Source organism: Buteo buteo, chromosome 27 (assembly GCF_964188355.1).
Source record: "Buteo buteo chromosome 27, bButBut1.hap1.1, whole genome shotgun sequence".
Lineage (NCBI taxonomy): Eukaryota > Metazoa > Chordata > Aves > Accipitriformes > Accipitridae > Buteo > Buteo buteo.
Window position 1 is genome coordinate 3,685,513 of NC_134197.1, and position 18,905 is coordinate 3,704,417.

The 18,905-nt window shown below is 53.4% G+C and overlaps 1 protein-coding gene across 7 annotated transcripts in view; it reads right to left on the reverse strand.

Annotated features, from left to right (window-relative positions):
• The window catches only part of MPRIP (myosin phosphatase Rho interacting protein), an 88,399-nt gene that overhangs the window by 9,531 nt on the left and 59,963 nt on the right, over positions 1-18,905 (reverse strand). For 3 of the 7 annotated variants that reach the window (XM_075058901.1, XM_075058898.1, XM_075058897.1), the window contains 10 exons: positions 17,062-17,647; positions 16,023-16,139; positions 9,131-13,000; positions 6,060-6,207; positions 5,326-5,443; positions 4,451-4,610; positions 4,206-4,325; positions 3,627-3,713; positions 2,787-2,949; positions 2,279-2,364 (listed from right to left, as the gene is read on the reverse strand). In XM_075058901.1, the coding sequence (XP_074915002.1) occupies positions 2,279-2,364; positions 2,787-2,949; positions 3,627-3,713; positions 4,206-4,325; positions 4,451-4,610; positions 5,326-5,443; positions 6,060-6,207; positions 9,131-13,000; positions 16,023-16,139; positions 17,062-17,647 (5,455 nt within the window). Of the gene's footprint in view, positions 1-1,033; positions 1,100-2,278; positions 2,365-2,786; positions 2,950-3,626; positions 3,714-4,205; positions 4,326-4,450; positions 4,611-5,325; positions 5,444-6,059; positions 6,208-9,130; positions 13,001-16,022; positions 16,140-17,061; positions 17,648-18,905 lie in introns of all 7 variants that reach the window. The other 4 variants (XM_075058900.1, XM_075058899.1, XM_075058903.1 and 1 more) reach the window with 4 other exon arrangements.

The window sequence follows — 18,905 nt, forward strand, 5'->3', positions numbered from 1 at the left end:
CCCTTAGGCAGTCTCACAACCTATTTGAGTTGCCGATGAGGGGAGCCTGATGAAGGGAGACTAATGTAGGATGAAATCTGTGATAAAGGGATCCTCCATTAGACTTCCTGGGGCTCTCCAGCCACCCCTCTGCCACCGTGCTGGGGATCTCCCCTCTTTTCTCTAACCTCCCTCTGCAGGTGTTCTAACCTCAGTCTTTACCATGGGCCAGTGAATTAACTATTGCTCCAGTTATTTGAGATATCTGGGTCATTAGGATCGGCCCCATTTCTCATCAGGTCCCTCCTTTTGCTGGATGAGCTCGGAAGTCTCAGACCAGCGTGTGGGATGAAGGCGCAGCGCCAAGGGATGGAGAGCAGCGGGGTGGACACCGGGGAGCTGTAGGAAGCCTGGAGAGCAGGAGGAGGAGGTTATTGGGCAAGGAAGACTCTTTTGCTCAGGCATGGATCAACCTAAAGCAGCAGCGATTATGGGTAAGGGAAATTTAGGGCAGCCCAGGACATCCCCTCTGCAGCTGAGACGGGGGCCACCATTTCACATGCTACAAGCCTTTGTGGGAAAGGCATTTACAGGCATCACTGACCCACTCCTCCGCCTGGCTAACAGCAAAACGGCTATTTTTCCTACAAGACCTGGATGTTGCTGAAGTTTAGTCTGAGGCATGCAGAGTCATTCAAGCATGCACACTCAGCGTCCCGCACTCCCAACACAGCAAACAGGAAAATGTGCCCCACCGTGTCCAAATCCTCTCCGTGACGGTTAGCTGTGTTGGCGAGGGTGGGAGGAGCAGGAAGACGAGAAAGCCATATTCCCCAGGGAAGAGCCAGAAAGACTGCATTTCATATGGATCTTGGGTACGCTGACTTCTTCCCTCCCCTTCCCCCTCCCCCAGTAAAATAATTTGCCGTAAATAAACCAGTCAGTCATTAAAAGAAGAAGGGCTCTCGTTTGCCATGGAGGTGTGAGCAGTGCATGCAAAAGTGTGCCGCTCCAGTGGGCAGCTGCGTCGCTTGGTGGGTGCCGGTTTGTTTACCTACGTGGCAGGGAACCTGGACTCGGGTTCATTTCAGTTATCCCATGAGACCTGCTCAATAACGGACTGTTGGAGGAAAAAGCAAAATAAAGAAAAACAAAACAAAACAAGAAGCTCATAAATCCTAATTGCATTGGCGTTCGCACAGCCCCAGCCCCCCCGCCCCGGCAGCGATGCGAGCAGGCAGCGCGCCCAGGCAGAGCCCATGCTTGCTCTCCTCTCCTCCTTCTCCCACCAAGCAACACACACGGGGGGACCAACACGGTGAGCGGTCTGAGTTGAAGTGGCGAAGGGAGACTCAACGTCAGACCTGGCCCAGCAGGTCTGCGCTGCCCCTGAAAATGCAGAGAGATGCTCTCTGTATTTACTGGGTGCAGCGCAGACACCCCAAGCTGCTGACCTGCAGAGCTCGGGTGGTGACCGTTTCCCCAGCATGGGGAAGAGCTAAGAAGCCTTTTGCCTGCCCGGCTTCTCGCTCTGCCCAAGGTCCCAACCACTTCAAACATCAGCATGAGACACCAGGTATCCAGTGGTGAGAGGCAAAGCAGGTTTTGCCCATGCTGATCTTCCTTCCAGCTGACCTATGTTTAACGATGACTTCTGAGCGGCTTTATTTGCCCTTTTTATCCCCGAGGTCCCACAGCAACAGCCAGTGTGTAACACGATGTTAACTCTGGCTGTCAGCAGGCCAAGCAGGTGAGCTTGGCACAGCATCACTGGGCTTTGGGAGCAAGAGCAACTACAGAACGGCCAGGGAAACGCAGGGCCATCTGCACCATGTTAACACACAAGCAAAGCGTGTGTTAAATATCCCCAGGACCAAGGCATCGTTGTTCCATACAAAGACCAAAAGTCTTGCAGTGGTGAACACTGAACCCTAGAATGATGTGCACATTTCCGCCTATTGACACCACCTAAATTTCAACTGAAAACAGGGAGCAAATACTGGGAGAGTCCTCCTGTGAAAGACCAAAGAACAGGGTGAACTTCATAATTTTTTTCAAGCGGGGAGCAGCTTCACACCTCGATCTCAGCAGGGTCAGGAGTATGTGTGCCCTGCCGGGCATCGTGGGCCAGCTGTTTTGCAGTCGAAAGCTCGCTTTTCTTCCCAGTGCCATCCAGGCTAGCACTAGTGACTGGGAAATTCTCAGTTTTCTTCCCCTACCAGTTTGTTCCCACCTGGGACCCCCACTGGAGAGTAACGCTGGGCATTCCCATCACACGGGGCAGGAGATCTGAGCTCACCTTTGACCTGATATTCCTTAGTTGCCGGCTAACACTGGATCTGTCTTTCTTCAAGAAATCAGGGTTGCTTTTTGATTTCATAATATCTGGGAAGAAGAAAAAGAAATGGCATTAGCATGGTGCCCACTGCTTTCTTGCAAGGAGCAGGGCTGGGGCAATTCTGCCCTCCCAGCCCAGGCAAGTGCCCCGTAAGGGCAGAGGGGACTCTCGGGGGTCTCTGCTCCCCTGCACCACGTGCAGCACAAGGTTTTCCCAATGCAAAATGCCAGAAGGCTTTCAAAGCCCATCAGCTTCCCATCTGTGGGCTGGAAGGAGGAACTGCCACGGGAGGGCAGCTCTGGTGAGACCGTCTGCAAGGAGTGGAGGTGAGAAGCAGCATGAAACAGCAAAAGAGCACCATGCCAAGTCCCACGCTCGGACTCGTTACTGCACAAGGGCTTTGTATGCCAGGATGCATGTGTTAGCTTGGGAAACCCGTGATTCTTAGAGCTGCTGGAGGAGGACTGACCATATCCTGATACAGTGGTGTTCACAGGGGATTTCTCTCCCTGAGCTTCTGTGGCTGCTTTCAGCTGCTCTTTCAACCTGCTGATATCACAGTCTGCCTTGGCCTTCACGATGCTCAGCTCCGTGTAGATGTCTTTGTACTTGTCGCTGGCGTATTTCTTATCCTGGCAAAGGAACAAGAACAACCCAATGGCGTCAGACAGACAGCTGGAGCCGAGGGGTTTGTCAATGCGCTGAAGAGGAGCTTGGCAAATGCTGACGGAAGAAGAGCCGGCAGCGGGTAGAAACGCTCGGCCAGGGCAATGCACGCATTTCACACACGCTCTCGAAGCCGCGTCTAACAGCGGTACGGGACTTAAGACAGGCAGAAAGCTGTGAGCCCAGCAGCAAGCATACAGCGCTACCCGTGCATGCAGCTCCTTCGTTACAGGATTACTTGTTTGTGGGTTTTAATTTTAGCAAAGACACAGAATTCAAGCAGAATTCCCAGAAATGGCCTGGGCAAAGAGGCCATCCAGAGCAAACCAGATCTGATGCTGGGAGGCTGGGCAGATCTCTAACACTGATTATTTTTGCCACTTAAATCTGATGTGACAGGAAATGGGGAAAAAACACTGAAGGGGATGTTTTCCCACGTGGCCTCCCTTGTTGGGTAAGTCCTAAGCTGATACAGGCGTTGAAGTGCTTTACTAAAGACACCAAAATGGGTATTCAATTCCATTCAGGGGAAAAATTAAGTATTGTTTCAAATCCAGGTATAAGTGAGCTGAAATCTAAGCACAAACACAGAGGAGCAGAGCACAGCCCATAAGAGGATTTGCAGAAATGGCCCTGGCATTACCCTCAGTGCTGTCTGCAGCTCGTCTTTGAGGGAGCTGATCTCCTGCTTCAGGTACTGGATTTCTGATTCTTTGACCCGCAGCAGGACCTGTGGGAACAAAAGCAGCGCGTGTTCGCACCCGAGCAGATGCAGCACGATCCCGAGATGCTCGCCCGCTGTGCCCGGTAACAACCGAGCCAGGGCTGGAGGCTCAGCCCCACGCCAGCACTGCAAAGCTGCTGGTTCACCCGTCTTCTGGTTCACACAAGAAAATTACTCCTGGGTGTCTCGGAAACTTGCACCGCTGATGTGTCCCCTGCACACCCCTTGGTTTCTGTCCCCACTGCTTTAAGTGGACTGGATCCCAGGGGACAAGCAGGGGCAGGAGAAGGAAGAGCAGGTGTCTGGCTCGACATGGTGAGGACGGCAGATTAGGACTCCAAAAGCTCCTGGTCCCACCGCACCCCACAATGCACACTGCTGAGCAGCCAAGCGGAGCCGATGCGTGGAGGGATGGATGGCTGTGGCATGCTCCCGGGGGTCCACAGGCACTTGTGCCCACCAACGCTGCCCCTTCGGCACAGCAGCGGCAGAGCTCACCTCCAGCTCGTAGGCGTCCTTGCCCTGCGTGAGAGGCGATCCAGCAGCCTCTCCCCCACCCTCCCCGGTCAGCAGGGTCCGCAATCGCGTGATCTCCGCAGCCAGGCGGTTATTCAGCTCCTGGGAAGAGGAGGAGAGCCGTTGTGGGAAGGGGGAAGCACGGCTACGGCTCGGCGCGGAGCCCACCGCGCTGCCCGTCGGCCCGTGACCCCCCTGCCTGCCCCGGCTACGGCGGGGACCCTCACCTGGTTGTGGGCGTTGAGCTCCTGGTTCTCCCGCTGGCACTGGCGGAGGGCCTGCCTCTCAGCCTCCAGCGCCTGCGCCAGGTGGGCGTTCTCCAAACACTTCTGCGAATACTGCTCCGAAAGCACCTCCAGCTCCCGCTGCACCGACTGCAGCTCCTCCCTGGCAAAACACACGCCGGGTAGCGCCCTCCCCGCAGACACCCACCCGTGCCCACTCTTCCTCCAGCGCCCCAGGACAACCCAACAGGGATCTAAGCACTGAGGAGGAGGACTTGCGTACTCATTTTGGGAAAAACCTCAAGCCCAGAGCAAGCCAGCCCTTCCCTCTCCTGGCACAGCGGTGCTTGGGCACCAAAGGGGACGGGAGGTCTTTCTCTAGGAGGTAAATGGCAGGACTTCCTCGGGTTTCCAAAAACTGAGCTGAGATCTATCAGGTTTGCTCTGGGCACTTGGGACTGGGTGTATTTGCACACCTACACATATCTACGTAGATGCATTAAGGTTCATAAAGCTGCCTGGCTGTTTTGCGCAGCTCCCACATGAGGACAGCCTTGCCATGAAAAGCTAAGTGCTTTCTCCTCACCTGGTTAGATGTGGTTAAGCAAAAAAAGCAGCACTGTGTCTGCACATCTGCTACTTCTGGTGACCATAAAGCAGCTGAATTTGGGGGGGGGACATTCGCCTGGAGCCTGAAAGATTGCAGGCAACCAGGAGCCTCTGATGGGCACAGCCAGGTCAGGACCAAGGGAAGAGGTCACTGCGATGACAGGGCTGCCCCTAACTCATTGCCAAAATTAAAAAGGAGAAAGGGGTCTCCCACACATGCGATCTCCCTGCAAGACACAGCAACAGACAGAGGACAACAACGGTCTTACAGGTATTGCCTTCGGAGGGCCTCGATGTCGGCATTGACGCTGCTGATCTGGGAGCGCTGGGACTTCTCCAGCTCTCGCTCCAACTCTTCCCGGTGTGCGTTCTTCATGGCTTCGATGGCTGTATGGGACCGCACAGCGTTAGCACCCAACACTGTGTTGCCCAAGGATGGGGGTTTTTTTTGGAGGTGTTTTTTTGTTTGTTTTTCTTTTTAAAGGAACAAGAACCAAGTCATCCCAGCGAGCCCCCCACTGCTTTGCAGCCCCTTCAGTCTGTGCCCCTGGCTGCAAAGTGGCAAAGGGGCTTCCGCAAAGCTCACTTCTTAATAAAGCCCAAATGATTGTCCAATTCACATGTTTCTTCCTGAACTGTGGGACTCATAATGCAGAGACCCTGGGCTCCAGTGCTTTAAAACTCCCCGGGGCACTGAAGAATCAATTCAGTGTGGAATCGGCAATAATTTAACCACAGGAATGACTAATGCCTTTCTGAGATGAAATGGAAAACGGATCGGACCCCACTACAGCCAAGGATACGGGTACCAAGCCTGGAGAAAGACCAGGAGATGGATCTCCATCCAAAACGTCTCTCCCACCAACCCCTTCCCATCTCCCTGTGATCCGCACCCAGCCCTCATCCCATCCCACGCTCTGCTCCTCCCCACCAGACCAAATGCTCTCCCCATGTCCCCATCAATATCCCCCACCGTGGGGGACCCTCAGGCGTGTCCCCATACCTGAAATGGTGGCAGCCGTTTCTTCTGCCAGCAGGCGGTCTTTCTCCTCCCGCAGCTTCTCCAGCTCCCGCTGGTGCTGCCGCTGCAGGTCCTCGATCTTCTTCTGGTGTGTCTCCTCCATGGCTGCAAAGCCCCTTTCACATGTTGCCTGCAAAAGGGACGAGGGCAAGGTGTTGGCCCGGGAACGTGGGGTCGGCATCACAGCGGCGGTGAGCCCGCCAGGAGCTGCACACCAGAGGGAAGGTCGGCACCCAAGTTCCATCGTGGGGGTCTTCTCCCTCCCCAACCACGGAGGACCTGGCTGAGGATGGACCTCGTGAGGCCAGAGCTTGTCCTGTCGGCTCGACCCCTGACAGCTCCGGTGAAAGGGAAGGACAGGGTAGGTCTGGGGTCAGACCCGATTGGGGAATGCAAATTTACGTTAAAAACAAGAAAAAGGCTACCGTGCCCCTTCTGCTCTCTTTTACAATGCCTGATTTTATGCGGCCACCTCTGGGGTGGAAAACAAAAGACTTGTGACAGCAACGGGACCTTAATTCCCAACTGAGTATTGCTTCAAATGCCACATAGGCAATTATTTGCTAATTGCATTACTAGGATTGAACTTAGGCCAGGATATGGGAGCAGCGCTCTGGGGATTCAGGAGTCACCAGCTGTGAAATCCTGAATTCCAGCCCAGTCCTGCCCCAGGCACAGACCCCGCTCCTGCCTCTGCAGTGGGACAAATGCAAAAGCCTGTTACCAGTTCAGCTGCCAGCCTGGCTGCCCCGACAACCGCATCAGGATCCTGGACGGACACACGGCTGCAGGACAGAGGCAGGACAGCAAAGCCACAGGCAGGCTCAAGCCACGAGCCGGGAAGGGGCAGGCACCAGGGATGCAGTGCACGAGCCCCGTCAGACGTCTGGGGGCAACCCTGACGCCAAGAACGGCACTGGGCTCTTAACGTCACAGGCTGGCTTTATTTCCTGGTCTCAATGGATTTCTTCTTGATTCACAGTCACGTTTTCCAGGGGAAGTGAGAACTGTCACCTAGGGACCACTGGGACTCCATGGGAAATTTAAGGGGAGCAGATTCACTCCCCCAGTGACAGAACTGCTCACGACAGTCTAACACCACTGACCTACACTCCTCAGCATCACTTCGTTGTCTAATGCTCTGTAACCTATGCCATCCTCATTCCCAATTTTCAGCTCTGGTGCTTTTTCTCCTCCCCTTTAAGTTTTAATCCTGAGGCATTCTTCACTTTCTCAGCCTTGGTTTTTTTTGAACCTCGTAACTCAGTGCCAGAACCTGTCTGGACTTGGCTGACTACAGAGTGGCACGAAGCAACCTTGCAGGATTCTTCATTACACCTCTAACACTGGAGGAAAATGGTGAATGCTCCTCCATAGGTCTGGCTGTAGAGTCAGTATTTAATGTATTGTAAATGCATTGCTATAAATCCAGGACATTTGAACATGTACAAACCAGTATCTCCTGTTACTGATGTTACATTCCCCATCAGGTTCAGAAGAGAATAATCAAGCACATTTAAACCTATAAATTGGACAGGTTTGCAATCAGCTGGTTAGCTTTCTAACCAAGGGAAGTTTCTGTTTTGCTGTCTGTCCCTCTGCTTCCTACAAAGACGCACAAACAGGCTGCTTCGTCCTGTTCTCCTCCTGGACCCTCTGCCCAGAAGATGCTGCTTGCCTTCCCACCAGGCAAACTGCAAGTTTTGGTAGAGCAAAGTTGAAAACACAGGCGGGACGTCAGGTTCATTCCCTGTTGTTATTTTTCAGCCTCTATTTTGGTTCTTGCCTTTTTGCTTCTGGCAAAGCAAGAACATCCCCCGGTACAAGCGACCCTGTTTGGTGCCTGGTTTGCAGGACAAGGTGTTACCTTGTGTCCCGCTGACCTGAGCGGGGGGTTTAAGAGGGGCTTTTCCTTCCTAAGGGCTAAGATGGAGGAGACAGCATTCAGTGAACACCACCACTTCACTCCGATCTCCCCAGCAGCTCTCCCTCCCCTGGACTCCCGATTCGTGCCTGATGGGATGCAGCAGAACTCCTGCTCTCCCCAGGCTAAAACCAGCTTCTGGCTGGAGCTGAGCCACGCTTTACCCCCAGCCCAAATGCCCGCTGAGGATCTCGTGGCTGGAAGCAAGCTCTCCCACGTTTTTGCGGACTCTTGAAGAACGACTGCTCCATGAAAGCCTCTGCGCACAGGCTGCATCGCTGCCCTTTCGGCTGCCTGTTCAACCTGGAAGCCTCTCTTGGTGCTTCCGAGAGTCCTCTGCTGCCCTAAACCCACTTCCTAACTGGAAATGCTCTCCGATCAAAAGCGAAACACCAAACCCAAGAGGTTTTTTTAGACGCTGTACCATCTCAGGTTAGTTTTACAGCCAGTCTGACTGGTGGAGCAATCCGAATGATGGCATTTCAATTGCCACTGGGTTTTCCTGCACCTAGCCCGGGTTTCCCGTAACTGTGCACTGTTTGTTGTGTAAAGAATCACTGGTGTACACCACCAGGGACGTTCTCCTTGCAGCCTCGTGCAGAGGAGCTTTGCTTTGCTACAGAATTTGGAATCTGTTTGCAGCTACTTCCCCCAGGAACATACATTTTGAAAGCATTAAGTTTCCATTTCATCCTGCACTTTTGAGGGCAGCAGAGACAAACTGGAGATTTGATCAGACTGGGGAAGACAGGAGCTGAGGAATAGTTTTAAAGGGAAGTCACGAATGAAATGTATGCCTCGGGTATGAGGAGAAACACTACGGTCTTCATATTGAAAGAGAGCGTGACATTATCAAACTAGTTTGAAACTCTCCCTCCCTCTACACGCAGAGACCGCCTCCAATAATCAACAGCCCCCCCAAGCCCTCAGCAATGCATTTAGAATACCCCAGCATGGAGGAAAGGAAAACGTCATGCTTTACAGAGGCCTTTCTAACACTCTGGGGCTCGCTTCGGCATGCTGGCTCTTTCGGGGGATGCCCCTCGGTTTGGCAAGCAAACCCCGGGACCGAACGGACCCTCCCTTACACTCAGCTGTGGAAAGCGTAAAGCGTTAAACGTATCAAGACCTTTAAGTTTTCAAAGTCTTTCTGGTACTTTTCCCTCAAGGTGGACGCGTTCCCCTCCAGATGCTTGTTCTCCAGCTCGTCCCTCATGACGTTCATCTGGGCCTCCAGCTCCTGGATGCGTTCCCTCAGGCCGTGCATGGAGTCCGGGTCATCGCCGGGACCCTGCCCGGTGCCACCCGCCTCACCGTCCGCCCAGGCGTCCCCACCGCCCGGACCCACCGCGGGGGACGCCTCCGGGTGCTGCCTCTGGTACTCGTCGAGGGTCTCCTGCAGACGCTGCAGGTTCTGGCTGTAGTGCTCCTGCAGCGCCTGCAGCTCCTCGCCATGGATGACCTGCAGCTCCTTGATCTTGGCTTGGAACTTGTCCTCCAGCATTTGCATCTGCTCCAGGTGATACCGCTCCATGTTCTGCTTGTCACGGACAATGGCGTCCAGCTGGTTGAGGCCCTCCGTCCTCTCGGCCTTCAGAGCATCCTCTGTCCTGTTGAGTTGCTCTATCACGTTTCGAATCTCCTCCTCGTACCGTCCCTGTAACTCACTCAAGCTCTTGCTGTGATTACGCTCTTCTTCCTCCAAGAGCCTTCGCTGACTGTCAAGCTGGGACACCTTCGCTTTGAGATCGGCGTTCTCCCTTTCGAGCATGGCGATCACCTCGCCATACTCACCCTGCTGCTTTCTAAGCAAGTCTTCATACTCGTCCCGAAGGAGAGAGACCGTCTTCACGCGCTCCTGGCAAAGCGCGTCCATGCTCTGTAAGGACTCCTTGTAGGACTTCATCTCTCTCTCGTACTCCAGTCGGACTTTGCAAGCAGCATAACAAACCTGAGCCTGAACAATTGCATCGTGGACTAACAAAGAAGAATACCGTTCAAGGTCTCCCATGCACGAATGATATGAAAGACTCTGAGATATCTTCAGGAGCTTCTGACAGTCTCTCATTGCCTCCTCAGGAGGCAGAGAGAGTAAGGCAACAGATATCTCCTTCAGAACATTTGATTTGTCCTTTAGTTGTTGGGCAAGATCTTCCTGAATGGAAACAAGAGCTTCACTACTATGGTCTGGCAGGCTGCCCATCTCCTCCACCTTGGCTAATTCCTGACACGGCACCATTTGGAGACAGCTCCCGTCCCAGGAGGTTTGGGTTCTTTCTGAAGCATCTTTTTGAATTTCAAGTGCTTCAGAAATCTGGTGCATAACTCTGTCAAAATCAGGAGTCCTGTACGCTTTGATGATCTCCTCCAACATGCATTTATGCTGCTGGAGAGCTGTTTTGGTATTATGGAGGTCTTCTTCGATTGTTTTTAATCTCTGATGGAAAGATTCTCTCATTTTCTGTGCGACAAACCCAAGTTCTGCCTTGATCAATGTAGCGTCTGCTACAGCACTGAGAAAACAGGGAGAAAAGCCCAAACCTGTTGTTTCTGTTTTGCCCTCGGCTTCTCCTTCTCTGGTGCTCAAGTGCACTCTCAGCTCCTCCACCTGGCTCCAGAACTCCCCTTCCAGCAGCAGCTTCTTAGATAGGACGCTGGCCAAATCGATGGCTGTATGAGAAACATTTGCCGGCTCCAACAAAACCACCTCAGCCGTTCCCTGGATCTCTCTCAGAAGCCGAGATATCTCAGAGCTTGCACTTTTCAAAGACTCCGCTATTTGGTTGATGAGAGAGGCCTCAAATGCCACTCTCTCAGAAAGCCATCTCAGCTGGCCGGCGTCAAACATTTCCACTCGCTGCTCCTTGGAGACGTGCTCCTCTTCTCCCAAAAAACCTCCTTCTGGAGCAGGGCTTTCCACGATAAGGCTTTCACTCTGCTGATACTCCGAGGGGACTGGCGCCCCTCTCAAGGCTTGGATTGCGTTTGATAAGGTTGTTTCCATGCTGGACAGAGTAACAAGGAACAAATCACCCTCTTTTTCTTTGTCTGATTTGGGCAAAGATCTTAGTTGCTCCCTGCACTTCTCTAAGCAAGTCAGCGCTTGATCATTTTTCATTTGGAAACCTCCCAGCTCGCTAACATGATTTTCTATGAGCTTGAACTTTTCCTGCCTCTCACTCTCCAGCTGTGAGATCAAAGCACTGACTTGGGATAAGCTGGTCTGAAGTTGTTCCCGCAGCTGAGACTCTGTGCTGGCCCACTGATGGTGGAGGGCGATGAGTGTCTCCTGATTATGGCCGTGCTGGCTTTCAAGCTTCATCGTTACATCTTTGAGTTTTTCCTCTGTAATATAAAGTTTAGTTTCCAGGGAATGGATGATTGAGAGATAGGTCTCGGAGTCGCTTGTCCCTGACGATGGGTAACCAAGAGCTGGCTCTGATGACATGCTTTCTTCAGACAGCGATCTGTCTTGGCTCGTGTCTGAAGAGGTACTGCTTGTCCAGTTTTTCTCTGATCCATCCGGATGGATGTATTTTTGGCACTGGATGCTCGAGAAACGGATTCTTTGCCTCTTGGCCCCCATGATTCCTACATCAGGCTTTGCTAAGGCTTTCTGAACCAGCTCTTGGTCCTGGAGCTCTACAGCTTTGGATGGGGAGCCGAATTCCTCCGCTTGCCTCTGGCTGGTCTCAAGAACCTCCTCCTCCTCCTCCTCCTTCAGTGAGCAAGTCAGAGCTGGGAGGACATCCTGAGTTTGCAGAGGCTGCCCCAGCGGGGATGGATGACTTTCGCCACCCTCGAGACTGGGGCCAAGGTCTTCTGCCTCCTCAGTACATGGACCTGTGCCGACACTAGCTAATTTCTTTAAAGCCTCCTCCTTGGCCCTTAGCTTTATTTTAGTCTCCTCTAAACTGCTATCTAAAGCAACCATTTTAACCAAAGCCTCACTGAGATCTTGATCTTTCTTCTCCACAATTCTCAAGTGCATTTCCTTAACGTGTCTCAGCTCTTCTTCTTTTTCTTTCAGCACCTTCTGCACACCCTGGAACTGATCCGACACCTCCTCGAATGATTGTTCCAGATTGTGATAGTTGGTCTCTTCCATTTTCAACTTTTCTTGCAGCTTTGCAACTTCGTTATCTGACTCGGCAACCTGATTCATGAGCTCGTGGAACCGACACTTGATCTGATCTCTCTCTCTTTCGAGCTCCTTGATGTGCTCTGCGAGTTTCTGGATGCTGGCCTCCTTCATCACCAGCTGCTCCTCCAGCTGGTGGACAAGCTCGCTGCCTTCAAACTTTGCACTCAGCTTCTCCTTCTGTAGGATCTCCATTTGCTGCTCTCTGTTTTGCAGCTGGTTCTCGTACTCGTTGGCCTTATCCTCCACCTCCTTCAGACTCCGTATTAAAACCTGCTTTTCCCTCTCGCAGCTCTCCAGCAAAGCCTCGTAATTCTTCTGCAGCTTCTCCTCCATGAGGATCCGCGTTTGCTCGCTGGCATTCAGCTGCCTGCTCAGGTCCGCGATCCTGTCTTGGAGCCGCTGCACCTCTTTCTGATGGTCCCTCTGCAAAGCCTGCTGCATCTCCAGGTCCCGCAGCTCCTGGGTCTTCTCCAGGAGCAGAGCCTCCGCGCTCTTCAGCTTCTGCTCGCTGGCCTTCAGCTGGGAGCTGAGCGTGGCCTCGCCGTGCTGCCACTCCTCCAGCTGCTCTTTGGCTTTCTCTTTTTCGCTCCTCAGGTCGCTCTTGAGCTTGGCCAGGGTCTGCTCCTTGATGGAGAGCTCGGCCGCCGCGTTACTGAGCCTCGCCTGCAGGCTCTGAATCTCGGCTTCGTGGTGCCGGATCACGTCCTTGGCCTCGGCGTAGCTGCGCTTCAGCGACTGAATCTGCTGATTGATCAGCTCTTGACGCTGGCATTGGGCTTCCAGCTCACTTTGGAGGTCTTGGTTGACTTTGTGGAGCCTCTGCCAGGCACCTGATGGCGAGGCGGCCACCTCGGTCTTAAAAAAATTGATTAAATACTAGATTAGTAACACTCTTGGCTCTCCCTTCTGAGTGTCACACCTCTGGCCAGGCAGGCCACGGAAAAGCTCCTCGCAGCGATTTGGCTGCTACCCACATGCTCCAATTGGGATGATTTGTTCTTGGCACAATTTTTTTGTTTGTTTTAACCAACTTTTTTTTTTTTTTTTTTTAATGAGCGACAACTGCTTTCCAGTAACAGAAAACATGGACCACAACATCAAAACAGCTGTACAGTAACAGGCTAAAAGGAAAAAAAAAAAACCAAAATCAAATAGAACCAAAAAAACAATGAAAAAGAAACACCAGCAGTCAAACAGAGACAGACGGACAAGAGAAAAATGGGAAGGGTGAGAAGGAGGAGGGGATGGGAACAGGTCGAGAAGAAAGGAACTGCTTTTTTAGTGTGTTTGTTCGTTTTGTTGTGAAACAAAAAGTGCACAGTTCAGGTAACACAGTCCTACCGACCAAAAGCAACAACAGGAAGTGAGGTGACAGCAAATGACATCATATCGCACCCAAACGCAGGGAGACAGGACAGCCGGCGTGGCGATGTCATTTCTGTGACTGCCAGACAGGACTTAGTGGCTGCTCATCGCATTAAAGAGATGTTGTTATGCTAAAGTTTAAGACTAGGGAGGATCTAATTTCTCTACCTGCAAAAAAACCAACAAAGGACAAAATAAAAAGCCCGACAAGTGAAGGGAGGGAAAAGGTGTGATGAGAATGTAAAATAAAAGAAACCAACCTTTGTGAGATTCAAACCAAAGCAATGTAGCATGCAAAGAGAAAACTCACAGAGAGAGTCATGCAAAAGGCGACAGAAATTATGTATCTTTAAAAAAAATACACAGACAGGAAGAGGCGAGAGAAGCACAGCGTTAAGCCTAGGAATTTGGCCTGCCTTGCTGTACTCTGGTTGCTGATAAGGAAAGCCCACAGATGTGACACTCAGTTACGTTAAGTTAAATTTCATGCTTTACACCAAAAACATGCAAGAACATCCGCCCGGGACGTGTTAGTACGTGACCCCTCCCGCCCGCCGTGATCGGAGCCAGGGGATGTCTCCGGTCCCTTTGCAAGGAGCAGGAGCCCCCGCCGTTCCTCCGCTCCGAAGTTGGGGTACCCCATCCCGAGGAAGCTCAGAGCGAGAGAGGGGTTACACGAGGCCGGAGAGGCTTTGGTGCACGGCACATGCATCGGGGTGGGTATCTCAGTGGCTGCCTTATGAAACGTGCACTCTTTTATGTCAGGGCAGTGGTTGGGGGTCCGTACAGGGATGCTCATGCTGCCAAGGAGGGCTTGGTGCCCCCCTGGGCAGTTCCAGAGGGATGGGCTGGCAGCAGTCAGGCTCCTTCATCGTCCCTCCCCGCGGACAATGTAGGAACCTCTCTGAAATTAGGCATGATGGAGGTGGGGGGCACATAAAATTCAGAGGGTCTGTCCAAAAAAAAATGCTGTGATGTTTGCTCGCAGTTTGGGGCTGCAGAAACTCCCCCAGCGATTCCACTCCCTCCACCCCAGCAGGGTTTGGTGGGGTTACTCCCTTCTGCTTCAGAACTTTAATCCCTCTGTTCCCGGGGAAACAGAAGGGAAATCCCCAGAACAATTAGACTGGAGCAAGCAAAAGCCTCCAACCCTTCCAAAAACCCTCTCCAACTTCTAGGTCAACGTTTGGGTCACTTCTCACTGGAGTAATGATTTGCTCAGCCCTTCTGCAGACTTCCCTTCTTGCCCCCCCTCCTCTTATTGAGGCGCTACGGCCAACTTCAACAAGGCCAATCTGACAGTAGATTTGGCATCCAGCTTTTAGCCCCATTCCCTGATTTTTTCAGGCTCCAGGCAAAGGGAGGTCGGATGCCTTTGCCCCAGGGAAGTGGGAGTTAGTTACTCTTCCAACACTGCCAAGTGAAAATGGAACTCCTCCAATCGAGCAAGCACTGTCAGCTTGGGGACTCCAGAAATAAATGCATTAATAACTCCTCCAAGGAGATCACCAGCAAGGAAGGCAAGATGCCCCCCTACCTGGGCTGGCTCCACTGCCTGTGTAACTTCTTCAGGGGAAATTTCTCCCGTGAGAAATAAGGAGGCAAGGTTCAGCATCAACACCGGGTTTGCTGCCATGGGAGCGTAGCGTGTGGCCACGCACGGCCACTTCGATCCGGAGCCAGTTTGGCCAAGTAGATTTGAGCAGGTCAAAATGCTGCCTCTGCACAAAACAGGACCACGGACCCATGAGAGCAGGCAGAAGCTGCCCTGCAGGCATCACGGCTCCTCCAGGCACGGGTGCTCCCAGAGAAAGGGCTGGAGAAAGTCCATTTTGTTTGGAGGAGGGGAGGAAAGGCTTCCCAAGAGACTCTCTCGCCTCTTTTGCCAGAACCTCCCAAACACACTTCTAGGCGTTGCTGAGGCAAGGCATCTTGAAACAGAAGAAACCACCAAAGTGATCCAAGACAACAGGTCATCCCCGTGCAAATCCCACTCTGGCTGTGGGGAACGTGCCTGGGAGATATGCCTGCATGTGCTGTGCTTGCCCATGGAACCGCCACACAAACTCCCCAGCCAGGAGCAACTGCTGGGCTACTAGATGCTTACAAAGCCTTATGTGCACCCCACTGCCTGAGGGGAATATCTGGGGCACAGAAAGGGGGAAACAGCTGTTGCATAAGCAAACACATTATAGGATGGATCAGAGGTGGACTTCGCTGAGGTCCCATCTGTCTACCATGGCTGTGTTTTGTTTTCCCTTGGGGACACTAGTAGGTAATGCTATCTTCTGTCTACTGCATCCCAGATCAGAGGTTTTCTTAAGCAGATGATCCTGGTAAGACTACAGAATTAGCAATATTTGCAAGAAGGTCAAATATCGTGGAGCCCACTCAGTGGTACACACCTCTGCGTCAACCAGTATGCCCCCACAAACACGCAGGACTGAAGCCCACCAGGGTCCCCCTCGGACACAGAGGAAGACGGATTTCTCTCTCCTCCCCACTCTCCTACCTGCAACACGTAGCCCTCCCGGGCGCTCTGCTCCCGGCCCAGTGCCACTTTCAGCTGGTCCTGCAGGTGCCGGTTCTGCTCCAGGAGCTCTAGGGCCTCCTTCTGCTTCTGCTCCAGCTGGAAGGACACGAACAAAGACAGCATCCAAGGAGTGGGCAGGGGATCAGCCATAAGGAGCAAGCGGCGTGGAGGGGACGTAGAGCAGAATGAACGGGGCTTTTGATGGCACCGCTGCTTTGCTCTGCTCTGGGATCTGTGTTTCATTTTGCCAGGCAAAATCCCTCCCCTCTGAAAGAACTAAGTTATGCGTTAGTTTAATTCCTAAAGCTCACTGCAGCAAAGGATGAACGGCACCAGCTCGTGCCAGGCATGACCCCAGCAAATCCCAGCCCGGTTCAGATCGGTGATACTCCTGCTTACTCCACGCCTGCACCCCTTTCATTCCTGCTAATACACCTTAATCCCAACAAACAACCACCTTTGTTATCCCAGGCATGGACCTCTTCCAAGCAAGCTGAGTCTCCTTTCTTTTCCTAAAATCATAAGATTGTTTAATGTATGCTCCACAAAAAGGGAACCTTTGTGGTGTGTGCTACAACTCAAGCCAGTTTATAGTTTTGCAGACGTAACTGAAGACCCAAATCTCTACAGCTGCAGAGGCACACAGAATTATGAATTTGAATTTAGAGTCTGGCTGATACACATCAATCGTACCCATCTCATCAGAGGCAGGCTGGCTAACGACCAACAGAAGCGTAGGCTGTGTTGGCTGGGAGGGGGTAATGAAGTACCACTCTTGCAAGAACAGCTCTTTCTGCAGCCGTGGGAACATGAAAGCTGTCAGCAGGGCTGAACGGGAACGGACGTGGATCTGTGCCCTGCCAGCTCCCCAGGGGAACCTACAGCATCCCCACTCGTTGCTATTACAAAGCAGGAATAAATGCATCTTTTTTAAGCCTTGCTCAGGCTTCCTACAATTCCCGCAGTGGCCTGAAGGCCATTTCGGCAGGCAGCCTGCACCCCACGCACCCGACTTTACCTCCTTCTCCAGCAGTGTGGTCAAGTGCTGCTTTGTCAGCCCCTCGTCCCGGTCCTCGGTGTGGGCGAGGTGGAGGGGCGCGATGGGGATCTGCTTCTCCTCCCGCAACGGGGTGGTCTCCACCTGGTGCCAGCGCTGCTCGATCTCCACGTGGACGTTCTGCGGTTTGATGTCTGCCGGGACGGGCAGGATCCGGTCCACCTCCATTCTCAGTGCTTCTTCCGATCCTGCCCCGTCCACGGCATCGATCATCTCGAAGCGCTTGCGCCGTTCTTCTCGCCGCCGGGCCCGTTCCCGCTCCAGCTCTCCCGGGTCGGCATCGGTGGCACTGGCATCCCTGGGGAAGGCGGCGGAGCCGCTCTTGGAGGAGTCTGCAGCGTTTGCACGCTCCTGCGCCAGGGCTTGCTGGATGGGGCGAAATTCAGCCCAGTCAAAGGTCTTGGACCGTCCTTCTCGCCGGCGCTCCCGGGCACGGCTCCGCTTCTGCTCCGGGTCCAGCTCAGCTTGCTCCGCATCCGGCTTCTCACTCGGCTTTGGACCAGTCTCGAAGGAAGAGCTTGTTTTGCTTTTCTCTTCTGGCAGGGAGCTGCGAGGACAGAGAGAGGGTGAAGGAAAGCGTCAGTGGGTGCTCCAGACGGCCGGGCACTCCCACGCATGCCTTGAAGAGCTGGGTGGAAAGGGGCTGCTGGAAGCCCAAGCCAATGCCACGTGGGTGCCCCCCCTGCCCCCTCCGTCTCCCATCACCTCTCGGGCGCAGGAGCCGCCGCTGCCCTTCCCCGGGGATCACGCTGGTGTGCAAAGCCATGGTGCAAGCGGCCCCGGCTGCTCCTGGGCACCCCCCGGACCCCCGGAGAGCAGCCGATCCCGACCTCGCATCTCCTCGGCGGCCACCCCAGGGCCGGCAACCACGACCCAGCAGCAGCCCGTGGCCGAGGCAGCGACCCCGAACCGTCGTGCCAGGTGGGGAAGAGGCTTCGAAAGCTCCTCCGGGGCCCACCAGCTCCAGGGCTCCATGCACAGACGCCGGTCGATGCGGCCATAATCACGTGCTTGCGGGGAAGATGCCACCAGTCCCACCAAAGTCAGTCTGGCTTCAGAGCTGCGGGGCGGAGAAGCACAGAGCAGCTCCCAGAGGTCTTGGGTAACAGGGGGAAGTTTTTCCTCGAGCTTGGCAAAGTTGGGGTTATGAACGGGTCGAAAACTTCTCCGTGCCACTATCTGCACTGAAGGCACAGATCTCCCCCAGGGAAACCAGCCTTACGGGCAGCCGCCCCGGCACGGGGGCTGCACGACGTATGTGCAGTTGTCGGTGCAGCAAGGAGAGCAAGAGTTATTCAGCACACCATGGAAGTCACTGAAAATGCCGGTTTCTCAAGCAAGGAATGATTTTTAGTGCTGAGTTAGAAGGTGGTAGGTTGAGAGGGGAAACATACTCATCAAGCAGGGAAAGTTAACAGGGGAAGGCAATACCGTTTCCAACCTAAGGATAATCCATAATGCAGTATTAGCTTATTCAACGTAGACATGCCAGCCTTGTAACATGCAGATCGAAATTAAAAAAAGAAAATAGCAGTATGCTAACTTTGCAGAGGAAGCCCATCCTGAGAGAGCGGCAGGCATTTGCTGAACCCTCTTTGCTATCAGAAGCCCCCGAGATGCCTCCCGAGGCACAGCCCTGCTGCTCAGGCTGACTCTTAGCTCTTCCCCCCTTCCAGTACACCCACAGCATCCCCCCGGGCTCCAGCCTCCAGCGCAGCCTCCACAAGCTTTCTAGAAGGGCGCAGTGGGAAGAGCTGGAAAGCAGGTCCCCGGGCCCTTCGCTGCAGGCGGATCACGGCTATAAC